This window comes from Nerophis lumbriciformis, linkage group LG29 (genome assembly GCF_033978685.3).
Source record: "Nerophis lumbriciformis linkage group LG29, RoL_Nlum_v2.1, whole genome shotgun sequence".
Lineage (NCBI taxonomy): Eukaryota > Metazoa > Chordata > Actinopteri > Syngnathiformes > Syngnathidae > Nerophis > Nerophis lumbriciformis.
The window spans coordinates 34,426,564-34,445,000 of NC_084576.2; the positions used below are offsets into that span (position 1 = coordinate 34,426,564).

An 18,437-nucleotide genomic window follows, 5' to 3' on the forward strand; every position below is an offset into this window, starting at 1 on the left:
TTATTATTGAACTTGATGCAAGTTATAACACTTTTGTTTTATTTATTATTGAACTTGATGCAAGTTATAACACTTTTGTTTTATTTATTATTGAACTTGATGGAAGTTATTTTATTTATTATTGAACTTGATGCAAGTTGTACCACAGCTGCACAGTTATTTTATTTATCATTGAACTTGATGTTATTTTATGTTATTGAGTTTGAATGTATACAACTTGATGTTCAATAAATTTGAAAATGTTAAAGCTTGGCATTAGCGCTCTGTTGGGGCGATGGGGGCAGGTGGGGCTTGAAAACTCCCCCTTGTCCAAAGTGGGGGATGACAAAAAAAGTTTGAGAATCACTGACGTAAGCCATGATATTACACACCTTGGATCCCTCAGGCGCCACTGAATCAAAAAGCCACATCAGCGTGTAAAGGATATCACCACATGGGCTCAGGAAACCACTATCAGTAACTACAGTTGGTCGCTACATCTGTAAGTGCAAGTTAAAACTCTACTATGCAAAGCAAAAGCCATTTATCAACAACACCCAGGAACGCTTCGCTGGGCCCGAACTCATCTAAGATGGACTGATGCAAAGTGGAAAAATGTTCTGTGGTCTGACGAGTCCACATTTCAAATTGTTTTTGGAAACAAAAACAAAGAGGAAAAGAACCATCCGGACTGTTCCAGGGTGAAAGTGTAAAAGGCAGCATGTGTGATGGTATGGGGGTGTATTAGTGGCCAAGACATGGGTAACTTACACATCTGTGAAGGCACCATTAATGCATGAAAGGTACATACAGCTTTTGGAGCAACATATGTTGTTATCATAGACGCCCCTGCTTATTTCAGCATGACGATGCCAAGCCAGGTTTTACAACAGCGTGGCTGGCTTCATAGTAAAAGAGTGTGGGTACTAAACTGGCCTGCCTGTAGTCCAGACATTGAAAATGTGTGAAGGCTAAAATAGCAGAAGGAACAACTTAAGCTGTACATCAAGCAAGAATGGGAAAGAATTCCACTTCAAAAATGTGTCAAACCTTTACTGAGTGTTGTTAAAAGGAAAGGCCATGTAACACACTGGTTGTCAGGGCTTGGTAAAAGGATAGGACTCAGATGCAGAGTAGGGAACTTAAACAGGCTTTTATTTTGACAGCTTCCTTTTCACCTCCAAAGTCAAGGATTACAATATCTATTTTATCCAAAAAACTAACCGGCAAAAAAGGTTCCAAAAAAAAATAGGAACAACCAAAATTCGCTCCGAACGGAGGAAAACACAAAAGCAAAGACGAACTATAATTAATATATGCTATAAAATGTATAAACAAAAAAACGCTCCAACAGGAGGAAGAAACAACAGCTATGAAAAATTCTACACTAACTAATCTAATAAAGTATTAACAAAAATTGTCACTCAAAAATGTGAGGAAAGAATGAAAAATAACTGAAACTTACCACTTCGGCTGAATAAACTAAATAACAAAAAAATCACTCTGCTGAGGAGGAGGAAAGGAAAACTCAAAATAGCAACGAAGGGATTCAGAATCAAAGAACATAAGCACAAGACGAGGCAAAGGCAAGACAAGGCATGGACATGGAAGCTAGAGAGCACGAATAAACGAAACAATCTGGCACAGAACAAAGGGAGGAGTGGGCTTATAAGACACATGAGGGTAATAGGGAACAGGTGGAAACAATCAGGGAACCGGGATGACGTCAGACTGATGACACAAAAGGAAGGGCAAGTGACCTGAAACGAGAGGAAAGTTACTTTTCAAATTAAAACATGCACATCACAAGACGGAAAAACCCAAGACAAGACTTCCGTCACCGCGGTGTGACACTGGTAAAAATGCCTTTTTTGCAATGTGTTGCTGCCATTAAATTGATTATTTGCAAAAAAAAAATACCAGTTCTCAGTGTGAACATGAAATATCTTCTTTGCAGTCTATTCAATTGAATATAAGTTGAAAAGGATTTCTTTTTATTTACCATTTACACAACATGACAACTTCACTGCTTTTGGGGTGTGTACATGGTTTCACTCCAGGAAATACACATCTTGGCAATGGTATCATAAACCAGTGTAGTTATTCTGCACAAGACTAGAAAGTGTTTCCAGGGTCTGGTGGTGTTGTTGGACTAGGAAACAGAACCCTGTGTTATTTGACACCTTTCATCCGTCTTCATGTTCCTATTGTTTTGTGTCACAAAGACCAGGCTGCTGCTGAGGCTGCAGCTTGGCCTCTGTTGGAATCCAGTCTGAGGAGCAGATACTGGAGAAGTGCTAGAAAAACACTGCCTGGGATCCCTCGGAGAGGATGACCTATTACTCACAACATCCAAACAAAACACGTCATCTGGTGGGCCCAACACATCCAAGCACTGAAACTTTGCTTCTTTGATGAATTTATTATGGCTCTACTGAAAATGTGAACAAATCTGCTGTACTTTTAGTGTGGGGACAATACTGTCCACACCTGTCTCCATCTAAACACAGCAGTGCGCTCTTAAACGCACGCTGGTAAGTGAGAGAAAAGTGACGTTGAAGCAAGCGCTTGGCCCCGTTTACTCCGAGGGGAAATCTCCGGAGCAAAGTCTGTGTAGTTAGTCGTAGTAGTTGTTGCTCACAAAAAACATTCATGAAGTTTGCTTCTTTTATGAATTTATTATGAAAATGTGAGGGTGAAAAGTATACATACAGCAATGTTCATATTTGCTTACATGTCCCTTGGCAAGTTGACCTGCAATAAGGCGCTTTTGGTAGCCATCCACAAGCTTCTGCTTGACCACTTGACCACTAAATTGCTGCAGTTCAGCTAAATGTGTTGACATGGACTTGTTTCTTCAGCATTGTCCACACCTTTAAGTCAGGCCATCCTAAAACCTTCATTCTAGCCTGATTTAGCCATTCCTTTACCACTTTTGGGGTCATTGTCCTGTTGGAACACCCAACTGCGCCCAAGACCCAACCTCCGGGCTGATGATTTTAGATTTAGATTTTCTCCTCCAAACATATTGTGGCCAAACAGCTCCATTTTTGTTTCATCTGACCACAGAACTTTCCTCCAGAAGGTCTTATCTTTGTCCATGTGATGTCAGATGAAACAAAAATGGAGCTGTTTGGCCACAATACCCAGCAATATGTTTGGAGGAGAAAAGGTGAGGACTTCAATCCCAAGAACACCATACCTACCGCCAAGCATGGTGGTGGTAGTATTATGCTCTGGGCCTGTTTTGCTGCCAATGGAACTGCTGCTTTAAATGGGACAATGAAAAAGGAGGATTAGCTCCAAATTCAAGTCTTTTAACATTTTCTAAAAAAAAATTTTCCCGCTTTTCCCAAAATTCACACATTTTCATGAAATTCCCATTGAAATCGAAGGGACATTTTTCAAAGTTCCACAATTTTGCATCCGATTCAAACCGTTCCAACTCCAAAATATTCAACATTTTCAAAATTGTGTGCTCTCCTTCAACGATTTAAAAAAAAATTCCCGGATTTCCAAGAATTCCCAGTTTTCAGGGACATTTTTCCACATTCAAAATGAATGGGACATTTTTCCAAGTTGCACAATTTCCACATTTTTCAACCCATTCCAACCATTCCACCTTCAACACATTCCACTCATCCTGGACATTCAAACTATCATTTTTACAAGTTCAAAAAAATTCCAGGATTTTCCAGAATTCCATTTTTTGCAAAACCCTATTTCCACCCTTTTTTCTGGCGACTACTTTTCAACCCACTTCAACCGTCAAATAATTCCTCTTAATCAGGACAAAAAAACAAAGGATGGAACTGCTGCTTTAAATGGGGCAATGAAAAAGGAGGATTACCTCCAAATTCAAGTCTTTTAACATTTTCTAAAAAAAAAATTCCCGCTTTTCCCAAAATTCACACATTTTCATGAAATTCCCATTGAAATCAATGGGACATTTTTCAAAGTTCCACAATTTTGCATCCGATTTAAACCGTTTCAACTCCAAAATATTCAACATTTTCAAAAATGTGTGCTCTCCTTCAACGATTTAAAAAAAAATTCCCGGATTTCCAAGAATTCCCAGTTTTCAGGGACATTTTTCCACATTCAAAATGAATGGGACATTTTTCCAAGTTGCACAATTTCCACATTTTTTCAACCCATTCCAACCATTCCACCTTCAACACATTCCACTCATCCTGGACATTCAAACTATCATTTTTACAAGTTCAAAAAAATTCCAGGATTTTCCAGAATTCCATTTTTTGCAAAACCCTATTTCCACCCTTTTTTCTGGCGACTTTTCAACCGTCAAATAATTCCTCTTAATCAGGACAAAAAAAAACAAAGGATGGAACTGCTGCTTTAAATGGGACAATGAAAAAGGAGGATTAGCTCCAAATTCAAGTCTTTTAACATTTTCTAAAAAAAAATTCCCGCTTTTCCCAAAATTCACACATTTTCATGAAATTCCCATTGAAATCAATGGGACATTTTTCAAAGTTCCACAATTTTTCATCCGATTCAAACCGTTCCAACTCCAAAATATTCAACATTTTCAAAATTGTGTGCTCTCCTTCAAGGATTTTTTTTTAAAAATTCCCGGATTTCCAAGAATTCCCAGTTTTCAGGGACATTTTTCCACATTCAAAATGAATGGGACATTTTTCCAAGTTGCACAATTTCCACATTTTTCAACCCGTTCCAACCATTCCACCTTCAACACATTCCACTCATCCTGGACAGTCAAACTCATTTTTTCAAGTTCAAAAAAATTCCAGGATTTTCCAGAATTCCATTTTTTGCAAAACCCTATTTCCACCCTTTTTTCTGGCGACTACTTTTCAACCCAATTCAACCGTCAAATAATTCCTCTTAATCAGGACAAAAAAGCAAAGTTGTTTGTTTAACTGGAAAAATTTCCCACAATGGAACTGCTGCTTTAAATGGGACAATGAAAAAGGAGGATTAGCTCCAAATTGTTCAGGACAACCTACCTAAATCATCAGCCCGGAGGTTGGGTCTTGGGCGCAGTTGGGTGTTCCAACAGGACAATGACCCCAAAAGTGGTAAAGGAATGGCTAAATCAGGCTAGAATGAAGGTTTTAGAATGGCCTGACTTAAAGGTGTGGACAATGCTGAAGAAACAAGTCCATGTCAACACATTTAGCTGAAGTGCAGCAATTTAGTGGTCAAGTGGTCAAGCAGAAGCTTGTGGATGGCTACCAAAAGCGCCTTATTGCAGGTCAACTTGCCAAGGGACATGTAAGCAAATATTAACATTGCTGTATGTATACTTTTGATTGCTCACATTTTCAGTAGACCAGTGACGTGCAGTCAGGGGAGGCAGGTGAGGCCCCGCCTCACGTGCCATCATGGAAAGAAAAAAAATTTAAAAAGAAATAAAATTAATTAAATTGTTATATGCATCCAGTGATTATACTATAAAGTTATTTTCCATTTAACTTCACCAGTTTTAGATTATTTTTAATTAAAAATCGCTGAAATTTCACATTTGCCGTTCAAATACTGAGAAGAGACGGTGCGGTGAGGCAGCAGCCAGTTGTGCCTCACCATGGATTGCGCAATGACTCGGCTAACTGCTGGCCTGCTGTGCAGTGAGACTGTATTGCTATATGAACTATATTATACATTTCCATAGTTTAGTTAGCTGAGGTATATAATGTACAGTGTATTTTGTCAACAACTGTATGTGTGTAACGTATTTCTTGTGCTGAGCGATCATAAAACGGCTGCCAAGACGCACTGGCTGAGGCTCGCAGTAATCCCGCCTCATGGCGGTAGAGGGCGCTAGTGATCCCGGGGATCATTCTTGCGACTACTCGGCTGCAGAAGAAGTGACAACAAGTAGCAACAGTTAGCTATCGTTTATTTTTTTCCTCTCGCCTGCACTATTAACATGGAGGATTACATATCTAAAACAAAACAGTTTTCTAAACTGGACTTTCAATGGAAGCAGGAGGTAATAATTAAAGGAAGATCTCCATCGAGACTTTTAAAACTGAAGAAAGATAAGGAAGACTTCTATAAACAAGTTATCGATGCTTTTGTTCAGAAGGAGCGGCGCATGGACTTCATTTATAAGTAAAGGTAAGACCATCGGGGGCGGTACCTCTGGATTGGCAGACCGGGGTGGTGGTTCCTCTCTTTAAGAAGGGGAACCGGAGGGTGTGTTCCAACTATCGTGGGATCACACTCCTCAGCCTTCCCGGTAAGGTCTATTCAGGTGTACTGGAGAGGAGGCTACGCCGGATAGTCGAACCTCGGATTCAGGAGGAACAGTGTGGTTTTCGTCCTGGTCGTGGAACTGTGGACCAGCTCTATACTCTCGGCAGGGTCCTTGAGGGTGCATGGGAGTTTGCCCAACCAGTCTACATGTGCTTTGTGGACTTGGAGAAGGCATTCGACCGTGTACCCCGGGAAGTCCTGTGGGGAGTGCTCAGAGAGTATGGGGTAACGGACTGTCTTATTGTGGCGGTTCGCTCCCTGTATGATCAGTGTCAGAGCTTGGTCCGCATTGCCGGCAGTAAGTCGGACACGTTTCCCACGTTGCCCTTTGTCACCGATTCTGTTCATAACCTTTATGGACAGAATTTCTAGGCGCAGTCAGGGCGTTGAGGGTATCTGGCTTGGTGGCTGCAGGATTAGGTCTCTGCTTTTTGCAGATGATGTGGTCCTGATGGCTTCATCTGGCCAAGATCTTCAGCTCTCACTGGATCGGTTCGCAGCCGAGTGTGAAGCGACTGGGATGGGAATCAGCACCTCCAAATCCGAGTCCATGGTTCTCGCCCGGAAAAGGGTGGAGTGCCATCTCCGGGTTGGGGAGGAGATCTTTCCCCAAGTGGAGGAGTTCAAGTACCTCGGAGTCTTTGTTCACGAGTGAGGGAAGAGTGGATCGTGAGATCGACAGGCGGATCGGTGCGGCATCTTCAGTAATGCGGACGCTGTATCGATCCGTTGTGGTGAAGAAGGAGCTGAGCCAGAAGGCAAAGTTCTCGATTTACCGGTCGATCTACGTTCCCATCCTCACCTATGGTCATGAGCTTTGGGTCATGACCGAAAGGACAAGATCACGGGTACAAGCGGCCGAAATGAGTTTCCTCCGCCGGGTGGCGGGGCTCTCCCTTAGAGATAGGGTGAGAAGCTCTGTCATCCGGGGGGAGCTCAAAGTAAAGCCGCTGCTCCTCCATATCGAGAGGAGCCAGATGAGGTGGTTCGGGCATCTGGTCAGGATGCCACCCGAACGCCTCCCTCGGGAGGTGTTTCGGGCACGTCCGACCGGTAGGAGGCCACGGGGAAGACCCAGGACACGTTGGGAAGACTATGTCTCCCGGCTGGCCTGGGAACGCCTCGGGATCCCCCGGGAGGAGCTGGACGAAGTGGCTGGGGAGAGGGAAGTCTGGGCTTCCCTGCTTAGGCTGCTGCCCCCGCGACCCGACCTCGGATAAGCGGAAGAAGATGGATGGATGGATGGATGGATGGTAAGACCATAATAATTTTTTTTTTTATTAAATGTGTTTTTTTGTGTGCTACAGTTTGTATGTGTAAAGTTAAAGTTAAGTTAAAGTAGCAATGATTGTCACACACACACTAGGTGATTGTAAAGTCAAGACAGCCATGACATGATGTTCTTTACAAGTGTACGTACACTTTTGACCAGGACTGTAGACGATGAATGGAAAGATCAAACTCACCAGATGAACGTAGGGCACAAAGTAGCCATAAAGAGCAGCAGGGATGCCAAAAGCCCAGATGCGATATCCCACAGACTTCCAGATGTTGATATTGAAGATCTGGCTCATGGGTGGACAAAAGCCCCGAGTGGTCCTGGGCTTGGCAGGCAGCAGAGGTCTGTAGGTGAAGCCGGCCAGCATGAGCACGAACATGAGGATGCAGAGGACCCGCATGGTGTTCTGCAGGCCCACCCGGCCCAGCAGGATGGACAGCACAAAGGGGAGGGTGATGGTGAAGATGCTGCTGCCGGCCGTCACGATGCCGTTCACCAGGCCCAGGCGCTTCTTGAAGTAGTGGCCCAGGATGACCAGACTGGGCTGGTAGGCGAAGGAGCAGCCGCAGGAGAAGACGATGCCGTAGGTGAAGTACATGGGACCCAGGGACCTGCAGGCACATCATTCTTATTCTTATTCTTTATGTTGACACACTGACATGTGAGTCTGGTCTACAGCACCAAACTGGAACTAGACATTGACTTGTGACTCTGGTCTACAGAACCAAACTGGAACTAGACATTGACTTGTGATTCTGGTCAACAGAACCAAACTGGAACTAGACATTGACTTGTGACTCTGGTCAACAGAACCAAACTGGAACTAGACATTAAATTGTGACTCTGGTCTACAAAACCAAACTGGAACTAGACATTGACTTGTGATTCTGGTCAACAGAACCAAACTGGAACTAGACATTGACTTGTGACTCTGGTCAACAGAACCAAACTGGGACTAGACATTGAGTTGTGACTCTGGTCAACAGAACCAAACTGGGACTAGACATTGACTTGTGATTCTGGTCAACAGAACCAAACTGGAACTAGACTTGTGACTCTGGTCAACAGAACCAAACTGGAACTAGACATTGACTTGAGACTCTGGTCAACAGAACCAAACTGGAACTAGACATTGACTTATGACTCTGGTCAACAGAACCAAACTGGAACTAGACATTGACTTGTGACTCTGGTCAACAGAACCAAACTGGAACTAGACATTGACTTGTGACTCTGGTCAACAGAACCAAACTGGAACTAGACATTGACTTGTGACTCTGGTCAATAGAACCAAACTGGGACTAGACATTGACTTGTGACTCTGGTCAATAGAACCAAACTGGGACTAGACATTGACTTGTGACTCTGGTCAACAGACCCAAACTGGGACTAGACATTGACTTGTGACTCTGGTCAGAGGCATGAGGGAAGTTCTTACACTTGACATCTCCTACTTCTCTAAAACCTTGGACTAAATGTGCAGGAATCATTCTTCATAGGATCACCAAAAAGTAATGATCCTAACACTAAGCAAAATTACTTTTACATCTGAGATTTATAAGAGTTATAAGGCGCATTGTCGATTTTTGAGAAGAATTCAAGGATTTGAAGTGCGCCTTATAGTCCGAAAAATTGTCAAATTGTATCATTAAGAGTACGTTTATTTTTAGTGTTGAATCCAAAGTAGTCAAAGTCTTCCTGACATTACATTGAAATGTTATTGGGGGGGGGAAGTTGACATAAATACAGAATGGTGGTTTCAAAGTCCTGATTGGGTAAATAAATCTCAATGGTGAGTCACATGACCAAAAATTGCTGCACCTTGCACTTTAGGTGCACAAAACAACAGTAAACCTGCGCAGTGTTCAACAGTCACTCGATACGCAAAGTCTTTCATGACTTATTTATATAACACTTAATAGCAGTCGTGTCCAAAGTGTAGCCAACAACACATTGTAAATAATACTTTTAAACACATTGTAAATAATACCTTAAACATTGTAAATAATACTTTTAAACACATTCTAAATAATACCTTAAACATTGTAAATAATACCTTTAAACACATTGTAAATAATACTTTAAAACATTGTAAATAATACTTTTAAACACATTGTAAATAATACTTTTAAACACATTGTAAATAATACCTTAAACATTGTAAATAATACTTTTAAACACATTGTAAATAATACCTTAAACATTGTAAATAATACTTTTAAACACATTGTAAATAATACCTTAAACATTGTAAATAATACCTTTAAACACATTGTAAATAATACTTTTAAACACATTGTAAATAATACCTTAAACATTGTAAATAATACCTTTAAACACATTGTAAATAATACCTTAAACATTGTAAATAATACCTTTAAACACATTGTAAATAATACTTTTAAACACATTGTAAATAATACTTTTAAACACATTGTAAATAATACTTTTAAACATATTGTAAATAATACTTTTAAACACATTGTAAATAATACCTTTAACATTGTAAATAATACTTTTAAACACATTGTAAATAATACTTTTAAACATATTGTAAATAATACATTTAAACACATTGTAAATAATACCTTTAAACACATTGTAAATAATACCTTTAAACACATTGTAAATAATACCTTAAACATTGTAAATAATACCTTTAAACACATTGTAAATAATACTTTTAAACACATTGTAAATAATACCTTAAACATTGTAAATAATACTTTTAAACACATTGTAAATAATACCTTAAACATTGTAAATAATACCTTTAAACACATTGTAAATAATACTTTTAAACACATTGTAAATAATACCTTAAACATTGTAAATAATACCTTTAAACACATTGTAAATAATACTTTTAAACACATTGTAAATAATACTTTTAAACACATTGTAAATAATACTTTTAAACACATTGTAAATAATACCTTTAAACACATTGTAAATAATACTTTTAAACACATTGTAAATAATACCTTAAACATTGTAAATAATACCTTTAAACACATTGTAAATAATACTTTTAAACACATTGTAAATAATACCTTAAACATTGTAAATAATACCTTTAAACACATTGTAAATAATACTTTTAAACACATTGTAAATAATACTTTTAAACACATTGTAAATAATACTTTTAAACACATTGTAAATAATACCTTTAAACACATTGTAAATAATACTTTTAAACACATTGTAAATAATACCTTAAACATTGTAAATAATACCTTTAAACACATTGTAAATAATACTTTTAAACACATTGTAAATAATACTTTTAAACACATTGTAAATAATACTTTTAAACACATTGTAAATAATACCTTAAACATTGTAAATAATACTTTTAAACACATTGTAAATAATACCTTTAAACACATTGTAAATAATACCTTTAAACACATTGTAAATAATACTTTTAAACACATTGTAAATAATACCTTAAACATTGTAAATAATACTTTTAAACGCATTGTAAATAATACTTTTAAACATATTGTAAATAATACTTTTAAACACATTGTAAATAATACCTTAAACATTGTAAATAATACCTTTAAACACATTGTAAATAATACCTTTAAACACATTGTAAATAATACTTTTAAAAACATTGTAAATAATACCTTAAACATTGTAAATAATACCTTTAAACACATTGTAAATAATACTTTTAAACACATTGTAAATAATACCTTAAACATTGTAAATAATACTTTTAAACACATTGTAAATAATACCTTTAAACACATTGTAAATAATACTTTTAAACACATTGTAAATAATACTTTTAAAAACAGTGTAAATAATACCTTAAACATTGTAAATAATACTTTTAAACGCATTGTAAATAATACTTTTAAACATATTGTAAATAATACTTTTAAACACATTGTAAATAATACCTTAAACATTGTAAATAATACCTTTAAACACATTGTAAATAATACCTTTAAACACATTGTAAATAATACTTTTAAACATATTGTAAATAATATTTTTAAACACATTGTAAATAATACCTTAAACATTGTAAATAATACCTTTAAACACATTGTAAATAATACTTTTAAACACATTGTAAATAATACTTTTAAACACATTGTAAATAATACTTTTAAAAACATTGTAAATAATACCTTAAACATTGTAAATAATACCTTTAAACACATTGTAAATAATACTTTTAAACACATTGTAAATAATACTTTTAAACACATTGTAAATAATACTTTTAAACACATTGTAAATAATACCTTTAAACACATTGTAAATAATACTTTTAAACACATTGTAAATAATACCTTAAACATTGTAAATAATACCTTTAAACACATTGTAAATAATACTTTTAAACACATTGTAAATAATACTTTTAAACACATTGTAAATAATACTTTTAAACACATTGTAAATAATACCTTAAACATTGTAAATAATACTTTTAAACACATTGTAAATAATACCTTTAAACACATTGTAAATAATACTTTTAAACATATTGTAAATAATACCTTTAAACACATTGTAAATAATACATTTAAAACACATTGTAAATAATACCTTAAACATTGTAAATAATACTTTTAAACATATTGTAAATAATACTTTTAAACACATTGTAAATAATACTTTTAAACATATTATAAATAATACTTTTAAACATATTGTAAATAATACTTTTAAACATATTGTAAATAATACCTTAAACATTGTAAATAATACCTTTAAACACATTGTAAATAATACTTTTAAACACATTGTAAATAATACCTTTAAACACATTGTAAATAATACTTTTAAACATATTGTAAATAATACTTTTAAACACATTGTAAATAATACCTTAAACATTGTAAATAATACCTTTAAACACATTGTAAATAATATTTTTAAACACATTGTAAATAATACCTTTAAACACATTGTAAATAATACTTTTAAACACATTGTAAATAATACTTTTAAACACATTGTAAATAATACTTTTAAACAAATTGTAAATAATACCTTAAACATTGTAAATAATACCTTTAAACACATTGTAAATAATACTTTTAAACACATTGTAAATAATACTTTTAAACACATTGTAAATAATACTTTTAAACACATTGTAAATAATACCTTAAACATTGTAAATAATACCTTTAAACACATTGTAAATAATACTTTTAAACACATTGTAAATAATACTTTTAAACATATTGTAAATAATACTTTTAAACACATTGTAAATAATACTTTTAAACATATTGTAAATAATACTTTTAAACACATTGTAAATAAATATCTAAACATGCTTCCCTACACAGCATAGGAGGATACAATAGCTCACCACCGTCACAATGTAAACAAATGCCATGGGTGGATCTACACCTGACATCCACTGTAATGATACCAAGTACAAGAGTGTATCTAGTTGATACTACTATAAATATTTAGCATCACAAAATCTTTTTTCCTTTAAAAAAAATTCATATTATGTTTATAAACTCAGGAGATATGTCCCTGGACACATGAGGACTTTGAATATGACCAATGTATGATCCTGTAACTACTTGGTATCACATCCATACCTAAATGTGTGGTATCATCATGTAACTAAAACAATATAAATGAAAAATACTTTTGCACAGAAACACTATGGAGTGTTTACTTTTGATAAAAAGCATTAAACAGGAAGTACACTTTCAACCTGCAGAACTTGCAATGAGCAAACATGTCCACAAGATGGCGCCATAGCATAAACAATAAACACCTTTTCAGTGTCTCTGTCAGTAACATGAAAACTGTTTGTCGAATACAAAACATTACGGCCGGTTGCGAAAGGAAAATTAGCCGCAGCGTTAGAAAAAGTAGCGGTTTATAGTCCGCAAAATACGGTAAATGTAAAAAATATTTTACTGGATTTAAAAACCAGATAAATGAAGTTGTGAGACATAACTACACAATGTTATTTTGGTATTTATGACATGCTTTGTCACCTATAAGTGACTATAAGTGTTTAATACATCAAGCCCAGTTGAAAGGTTTGAAGCGGGGAAGGCGGAGGCCCCGGTACTTTATGAGGATCAAATATTTCTACAGGTTGGTGTGATTGTTGACCCGTGTGGAGATAAGTATGAGATTCCAACATCTTATTAACGAGTGAGTGTGAGGAGTGACGCAACCTCGAGGAGCACATGGCAATGTGGCGCCATCAAAAAGCCTGATTGCTCTTAAACTAAAACCTTTTACCCAGCTGCTTAGTTCTTAATGGACAGTAGAGTTGCATGGTATACCGGTACTAGTATAGTATCATGGTAATAACGAATCAAAAACGGTACTATACTCGGTTTGAAAAGTACCGCTTCCCGGGCGTGACGTCATGTCGTGTCATTGCTGGTTTTAGCAGCAGAGGAGCATGTTGGGCAGCGCACACACACAGAGTACTTACAAGCAGACACAGTGTGTAGACAGAAAAGGGAGAATGGACGCATTTTGCTGTAAAAAGTCAAGATAAAGGTGAAGTTATAACACTGAAACACCCTCAGGAAGAGCTGCTTTAACACATGGCTAACATCCATCCACAGTGTTTTAGCTACTTCTAAATCACTAATCCTGAAATAAAGCTAGTTTCTTACAAGTATTATTATCACTGGAGGACGAGGAATAGCTAAACATGCTTCACTACACGCCGGAGGAGGATACAATAGCTCACCGGCGCCACAATGTAAACAAACGCCATGGGTAGGATCTACACCTGACATCCACTGTAATGATACCAAGTACAAGAGCGTACTACCGTATTTTCCGCACTATTAGCCGCACCTAAAAACCACAAATTTTCTCAAAAGCTGACAGTGCGGCTTTTAACCCGGTGCGCTTTATATATGGATTAATATTAAGATTCATTTTCATAAAGTTTCGGTCTCGCAACTTCGGTAAACAGCCGCCATCTTTTTTCCCGGTAGAACAGGAAGCGCTTCTTCTTCTACGCAAGCAACCGCCAAGGTAAGCACCCGCCCCCATAGAACAGGAAGCGCTTCTTCTTCTACTGTAAGCAACCACCCGCCCGCGTAGAAGAAGAAAAAGCGCGCGGATATTACCGTACATTTCCTTTGTGTGTTTACATCTGTAAAGACCACAAAATGGCTCCTACTAAACGACAGAGATCCGGTTCATGAAAAGACGCAATCTCTCCATCCGCACACGGACTACTATTTCACAGCAACTGCCTAAAGACTTTCAAGAAAAGCTGGCTACTTTCTGTGCATATTGTAAAAACAAGATAGCTGAAAAAAAGATCCGGCCAGAGAACATTATCAACATGGACGAGGTTCCACTGACTTTTGATATTCCTGTGAACCGCACTGTGGATACAACGGGAGCACGTACGGTGAATATTCGCACCACAGGGAATGAGAAGTCATCCTTCACTGTGGTTCTAGCTTGCCATGCTAATGGCCAGAAACTTCCACCCATGGTGATATTCAAAAGGAAGACCTTGCCAAAAGAGACCTTTCCAGCCGGCGTCATCATAAAAGCTAACTCGAAGGGATGGATGAAGAAAAGATGAGCGAGTGGTTAAGGTAAGTTTAAGTTTACGCGAAGAGGCCGGGTGGCTTTTTTCACGCAGCTCCGTCCATGTTGATATACGACTCCATGCACGCCCACATCACGCTGGTTTTAATATATTATTAAAGTTTGACTGACCTATCTGACTGTTTTTTTGACATTCCTTTAGCGCAGTTAGATGCGGCTTATAACCCAGGGCGCCTTATGGTGCGGAAAATACGGTACATCGATATTTTTTAGCTTCACAAAATCTTTTTTCCTTTTTTAAAATTAATATTAGTTTTATAAAGTCAGTAAATATGTCCCTGGACACATGAGGACTTTGAATATGACCAATGTATGATCCTGTAACTACTTGGTATCACATCCATACCTAAATGTGTGGTATCATCCAAAACTAATGTCAAGTATCAAAGAAGAGAAAAATAAGTGGTTATTACATTTGAACAGAAGTGTAGATAGAACATGTTAGAAGAGAAAATAAGCAGATATTAACAGTAAATGAACAAGTGGATTAATAATACATTTTTATAGTTTGTCCCTCATAATGTGTACAAAATAATAGGTGTATAAATGAGACAATATGTTACTGCATAATTAGGAGTCTTTGTTTCTTTACTTACTACTAAAGGACAAGTTGTCGAGTATGTTCAACATTTTATTTAAGGACTAAATGACAATAATAAACATATGTTTACCGTATTTTCCGCACCATAAGGCGCCCTGGGTTAAAAGCCGCGCCTTCAATGAACGGCATATTTCAAAACTTTGTCCACCTATAAGCCGCCCCGTGTTGTAAGCCGCATCTAACTGCGCTAAAGGAATGTCAAAAAAACAGTCAAATAGGTCAGTCAAACTTTAATAATATATTAAAAACCAGCGTGATGTGGGCGTGCATGGAGTCGTATATCAACATGGACGGAGCTGCGTGAAAAAAGCCACCCGGCCTCTTCGCGTAAACTTAAACTTACCTTAACCACTCGCTCATCTTTTCTTCATCCATCCCTTCGAGTTAGCTTTTATGATGACGCCGGCTGGAAAGGTCTCTTTTGACAAGGTCTTCCTTTTGAATATCACCATGGGTGGAAGTTTCTGGCCATTAGCATGGCAAGCTAGAACCACAGTGAAGGATGACTTCTCATTCCCTGTGGTGCGAATATTCACCGTACGTGCTCCCGTTGTATCCACAGTGCGGTTCACAGGAATATCAAAAGTCAGTGGAACCTCGTCCATGTTGATAATGTTCTCTGGCCGGATCTTTTTTTCAGCTATCTTGTTTTTACAATATGCACGGAAAGTAGCCAGCTTTTCTTGAAAGTCTTTAGGCAGTTGCTGTGAAATAGTAGTCCGTGTGCGGATGGAGAGATTGCGTCTTTTCATGAACCGGAAACCTGTCGCTTAGTAGGAGCCATTTTGTGGTCTTTACAGATGTAAACACACAAAGGAAATGAAACGTAATATCCGCGCGCTTCTTCTTCTTCTATGGGGGCGGGTGGTTGCTTACAGTAGAAGAAGAAGAGCTTCCTGTTCTATGGGGGCGGGTGCTTACCTTGGCGGTTGCTTGCGTAGAAGAAGAAGCACTTCCTCTTCTACGGGGAAAAAAGATGGCGGCTGTTTACCGTAGTTGCGAGACCGAAACTTTATGAAAATGAATCGTAATATTAATCCATATATAAAGCGCACCGGGTTATAAGGCGCACTGTCAGCTTTTGAGTAAATTTGTGGTTTTTAGGTGCGGCTAATAGTGCGGAAAATACGGTACACACCTTGGATCCCTCAGGCGCTACTGCATCAAAAAGCCATATCAGCGTGTAAAGGATATCACCACATGGGCTCAGGAAACCACTATCAGTAAATATAGTTGGTCGCTACATCTGTAAATGCAAGTTAAAACTCTACTATGCAAAGCCAAAGCCATTTATCAACAACACCCAGGAATGCTTCGCTGGGCCCGAACTCATCTAAGATGGACTGATGCAAAGTGGAAAAATGTTCTGTGGTCTGACGAGTCCACATTTCAAATTGTTTTTGGAAACAAAAACAAAAAGGAAAAGAACCATCCGGACTGTTCTAGGGTGAAAGTGTAGAAGGCAGCATGTGTGATGGTATGGGGGTGTATTAGTGCCCAAGACATGGGTAACTTACACATCTGTGAAGGCGCCATTAATGCTGAAAGGTACATACAGCTTTTGGAGCAACATATGTTGTTATCATGGACGCCCCTGCTTATTTCAGCAAGACGATGCCAAGCCAGGTGTTACAACAGCGTGGCTGGCTTCATAGTAAAAGAGTGTGGGTACTAAACTGGCCTGCCTGTAGTCCAGACATTGAAAATGTGTGAAGGCTAAAATAGCAGAAGGAACAACTTAAGCTGTACATCAAGCAAGAATGGGAAAGAATTCCACTTCAAAAATGTGTCTCCTCAGTTCCCAAACCTTTACTGAGTGTTGTTAAAAGGAAAGGCCATGTAACACACTGGTAAAAATGCCTTTTTTGCAATGTGTTGCTGCCATTAAATTGATTATTTGCAAAAAAAAAAATACCAGTTCTCAGTGTGAACATGAAATATCTTCTTTGCAGTCTCCCGTTGTATCCACAGTGCGGTTCACAGGAATATCAGTTGCTGTGAAATAGTAATCCGTGTGCGGATGGAGAGATTGCGTCTTTTCATGAACCGGATCCCTGACGCTTAGTAGGAGCCATTTTGTGGTCTTTACAGATGTAAACACACAAAGGAAATGAAACGTACGGTGATATCCGCGCGCTTTTTCTTCTTCTACGCGGGCGGGTGGTTGCTTACAGTAGAAGAAGAAGCGCTTCCTGTTCTATGGGGGCGGGTGCTTACCTTGGCGGTTGCTTGCGTAGAAGAAGAAGCGCTTCCTGTTCTACCGGGAAAAAAGATGGCGGCTGTTTACCGAAGTTGCGAGATCGAAACTTTACGAAAATGAATCTTAATATTAATCCATATATAAAGCGCACCGGGTTAAAAGCCGCACTGTCAGCTTTTGAGTAAATTTGTGGTTTTTAGGTGCGGCTAATAGTGCGGAAAATACGGTACTGTACTCTAAAATATTTTGTTACAATAAAGACAATAATGAAATTTTTTTGTGGTCCCCTTTATTTAAAAAAAGTGGACAACCCTAGTGGACAGTATGATATAGTCATCATTTTTTTGAGTTGATTGATAAAAAAGCTGCAAGACAAGTGCTTTAAGTTTGTCTAAGTCTAAGTCTTACATTCATTGTGTCGTTTTCAGCTGGTAAAGGTCTTTATTTTGCTTACGTGACAAAGGAACTGGCCAGGAGGCCGACCAGGCCCACAGCAGCTCCGCCCACAGCCGTGATTCTGCATCCCAGGATGTCCG

General features: G+C 37.7%; 1 protein-coding gene across 1 annotated transcript in view; it reads right to left on the reverse strand.

Moving 5' to 3' along the window:
• Nucleotides 1-18,437, reverse strand: part of slc16a10 (solute carrier family 16 member 10) — a 109,989-nt gene that overhangs the window by 20,063 nt on the left and 71,489 nt on the right. The window contains exons 2-3 of the mRNA XM_061924431.2: nucleotides 18,356-18,437; nucleotides 7,689-8,112 (exon numbers count right to left, since the gene is read on the reverse strand). The exon at nucleotides 18,356-18,437 is cut by the window's right edge and continues 63 nt beyond it. Coding sequence (XP_061780415.1) covers nucleotides 7,689-8,112; nucleotides 18,356-18,437 — 506 coding nt within the window. The remainder of the gene's footprint in view (nucleotides 1-7,688; nucleotides 8,113-18,355) is intronic.